This window comes from Sinocyclocheilus grahami, unplaced genomic scaffold (genome assembly GCF_001515645.1).
Source record: "Sinocyclocheilus grahami isolate Dianchi unplaced genomic scaffold, SAMN03320097.WGS_v1.1 scaffold339.1, whole genome shotgun sequence".
NCBI lineage: Eukaryota > Metazoa > Chordata > Actinopteri > Cypriniformes > Cyprinidae > Sinocyclocheilus > Sinocyclocheilus grahami.
The window spans coordinates 1,508,522-1,512,049 of NW_015505518.1; the positions used below are offsets into that span (position 1 = coordinate 1,508,522).

The 3,528-nt window shown below is 42.1% G+C and overlaps 1 protein-coding gene across 1 annotated transcript; it reads right to left on the reverse strand.

The window, feature by feature from the left end:
- Positions 1 to 1,716: 1,716 nt before the first annotated feature.
- LOC107603053 (gap junction alpha-5 protein-like) lies at positions 1,717 to 3,034 on the reverse strand. Its single transcript, XM_016295755.1, has one exon. It carries the CDS (start codon positions 3,032 to 3,034, stop codon positions 1,904 to 1,906), a length of 1,131 nt encoding a protein of 376 aa, XP_016151241.1. The 3' UTR covers positions 1,717 to 1,903.
- Positions 3,035 to 3,528: the final 494 nt, after the last annotated feature.

Genomic DNA, 3,528 nt, shown 5'->3' on the forward strand with positions numbered 1-3,528 from the left:
AGTCAGCATTTTCAAAAGGGGTTTCTTTTAAATCTGGTCTTGGTGTACAGACCTGTTCCAATGTGGCAACACAGTTGTGTTCTTCCCCATCCTGCTCCGTCGAGAGCAGTGTAGCAGGATTTACCACTGTGCATCTTTTTATCGTGATGTTTGGCATTTCCAATAAAATTGCATTGTATCTGAGCCATCTGGCAGTTGTCAAATGGGATGTTTTCTGTTCCAACAGGATCATAGAAACAGCGTGCGGCACGAGCAAAGTCACATCAGGGTACCCCACAATTTCCCTTGAAGCTAAAATAGCTTTTTCTGCAGATGCAACAGCTCTCAGGCATTTTGGCAAGCCTGCCGCTGCCGTATCGAGCTTACTCGAAAAATAGGCCACAGGTCTCAGTTTTCCCCCGTGATTCTGTAACAGAACAGAAGTCATGAACCCATTTTTCTCATCAACAGTTTGTACAAAATTTCTCCCTGGGTCTGGAAGTCCCAGGGTTGGTGATGTTTGTAACAGTATTTTCAAATTCTCAACTGCTTTCTCTGCTTCTGGGGTCCATGTCAGTTTGTCATGTGGTTGCAAGCCCTTTCCGTGAGCCAAAGCGCTCAGGGGCGAATCTTCAATAGCATAATTTGGAATGAACGTTCGACAGTATGAACACATGCCCAAAAATGACATTAGTTGCTTTTTTGTGACAGGCTTTGGAATCTTTTGAATTGCCTCTTTTCGTTTCTCAGATAGAGATTTAACATTTTTAGTGATGACATGACCTAAAACTGTTTCACTTACTCGTGAAACTAATGGGTGGCTTGGACTTGCATCATAAAGTCTGGGAATATCAGATCTTAATTTGCTAAATGAAAACTCACTCTGAATCATAAATGAATTATTTTAGGTTTCAAGACAATTGGATTTTCAAAATCAGTCTCACCGTTTGCAGCACACGTTTTCTGATCTGTTGAGAAACCAGCAGTGAAGGTCCACGAGCCCTCAGACGTCAGTCCCCCTTCCCTGAAGCCTTTTCGGGGTTTAGGGCTAAACTTTTTGTGGGTTTAGGGTGATCAGCCAACTAACGTCCTCAGGTTCCGGACGATCGACTGTGGCATCCCGTCACTCGTCGCCAAGTTTGTCGTGGATATTCTAATTCAATAAAAAATTGTAGAGTCTAAGAATGAAAAACCAAACAGAGTTTTGTCTTTGTTTTGTTTTAATTCTCCACAGAGAATGATCTGGTTTACACACAGCTCGAGTCTGTGAGCAAAAAAGATAGCACAGACTCACAGCCTACTTTTTATACTATGCAAAAAGATACATTGAACAGTTATATGCCGTGTAATATGTACTTAAATGAGATTAATGCAATCAATACAAAATTAACAAAATTACAAATTTCCGTAACAGTCTCATTTACCAATAAGGATAAAAAAAATAATCCAAAGTCAGTGAAAAACATCTCATCAGTGCATTATTACAGTGAAACTGGTTGCAATCTGCTTTACTTTCATAATATGATGAAAATCAAAGTAAAATAAGATAAAAAAGTTCTCTTCAGAATGCAGTCAGTTTCCAATGCATTAGTCAAAATACAAAGTGAAAAAAGGCATTTCAGAGGTGGAGCAAGTTTTTAAATTTGGATGAAAAATCATGAAGATTTCTTTAGAATAACATGCACCACTGAAGTGTTCATTGTAGGAGCAGGAACAAGTATAAAGGAGATTCCATTTTAATTTCATGTTTCTCTTTATGCATCACTCACATTATGCATTTGTGCAAACGTGTGAATTGATATTCTGGCTCAGCCTATCAGACAGCAATGAAATAAATGTTAGGTCAAGTGCAAAATCCCGTAACTGTTTTATGACTAGTGACCCTTTTTCTAGATGAACCTTTTTCAGATGCGATTGGTCAGTGCTATACTGCAAGGTCGTCCGGTCTCATGCGGCTGCTGGTCACGCTGCTCTTGCTAAACCTTCGCTTGTCCGCAACAGATTCACTGCTTAGAAAAGAAGGCGAGGTGCATGAGTTGGGCGTCTCTGTCGGTGCATGCGAGAAGCTCAAGAAGTTGACCCCTAGGAAGTTTTGACCTCGATGGCGTTCGGTGACCATGTTCTCCGAGTTTTGCTGGTGCGCCAGTCGGTCATGAAAAGGTGGGCAGGTTGGGTGTATAAGTGAGTGTGCATGTGTCTGTATGGTAGGGGAAGATGGTGGTGATGCCAGGCACTGATTGAAGTCAGGAGGTGGAGTGCAAGCTCGGTTTGGTGTGAACAGGTTTGGTGAGACTGCAGCCACGGTGGATGGTGTATTCGGTCGCTGTTTGGAAGCCTTGTATCTTTGCAAACAACTCTTAAACTGCTTCCACGCCAAATGATACAGTTCCACGACGTTAAGCAACAGCGAGACAGCCGTGACCACTAGCATAAACACAATAAACACATTCTTCTCCGTAGGTCTCGAGATGTAGCAGTTGACCAGATGTGGACACGGTGAGGCCTTACACACGTAGAGCGTATTGAGGAAGACTCCATAGATCAGGTACTGGACTATAATGAAGATCACTTCCATTACAGAGCGGATGAGGATGCTTAGTACGTATGTTTGTAGCAAAGCACCCTTCAATTGCAACTTCCCACCTCCACCTTCATCCTCCTTCCCACAGTTCTTGTCTTCCTCTGGGTACTTTTTTCCATCTCTGTCTGTTTGCGCTCCTTCTTCCTGCTCTTTCCTCCTCTTCTCCTCTCTGCGGACACTGTGCATCGCGTGTGCCATGTAGATGAGAGAAGGTGTGGACACGAACACAATCTGGAGCACCCAGAAGCGGATATGCGCAATGGGAAAGGCTCGGTCATAACAAACGTTCTCACAGCCGGGCTGCTCCGTGTCGCAGGTGAAGTCTTCCTGCTCGTCACCCCACGAGGACTCAGCAGCTGTGCCCAGGACCAGGATCCGGAAGATGAAAAGAATGGTGAGCCAGACCTTTCCCACCGAAGTGGAATGTTCCTGGACTTCTTCTAGAAAGTTCCCAAGCAGACTCCAGTCAGCCATGACTAGTCAAAAGAGCCTGAAAAAAAACAGTAGTGTGAATGAAGGGAAAACTTATCCTTTACTAAATTACTTTCATGCTGCAACAGTTCATGTCTTCTGCTGTACATACTTGTGCTATAAATTTAGTATTATACTGAGGTGGCTAGGTGTAAACATGCCAACTTTAAAGGAATATTTAACCTAAAAATGAAAAAATTGATGTGCCCTCATGTCATTCCAAACCTGTGTTACTTTCTTTCTTCTGTGGAACATAAAGATATTTTGAGAAATGCTTGCTTTTTTGTCTGTAAAATGGAAGGCAATGGTAACCGAAACAGTTTTGTACCAACATTCTTCAAAATATTTTCGTTTGTGTACTGCAGAAGAAAGTAAGTCATACAGACTTAGGACAACATGAAAGAGAATAACCAGTGAATAAACATGTTTTCATTTTTGGGTAAACTAACTGAACTAACTTTCACTAGTTCTTTTCCATGACCTGAAATTGAAAAATT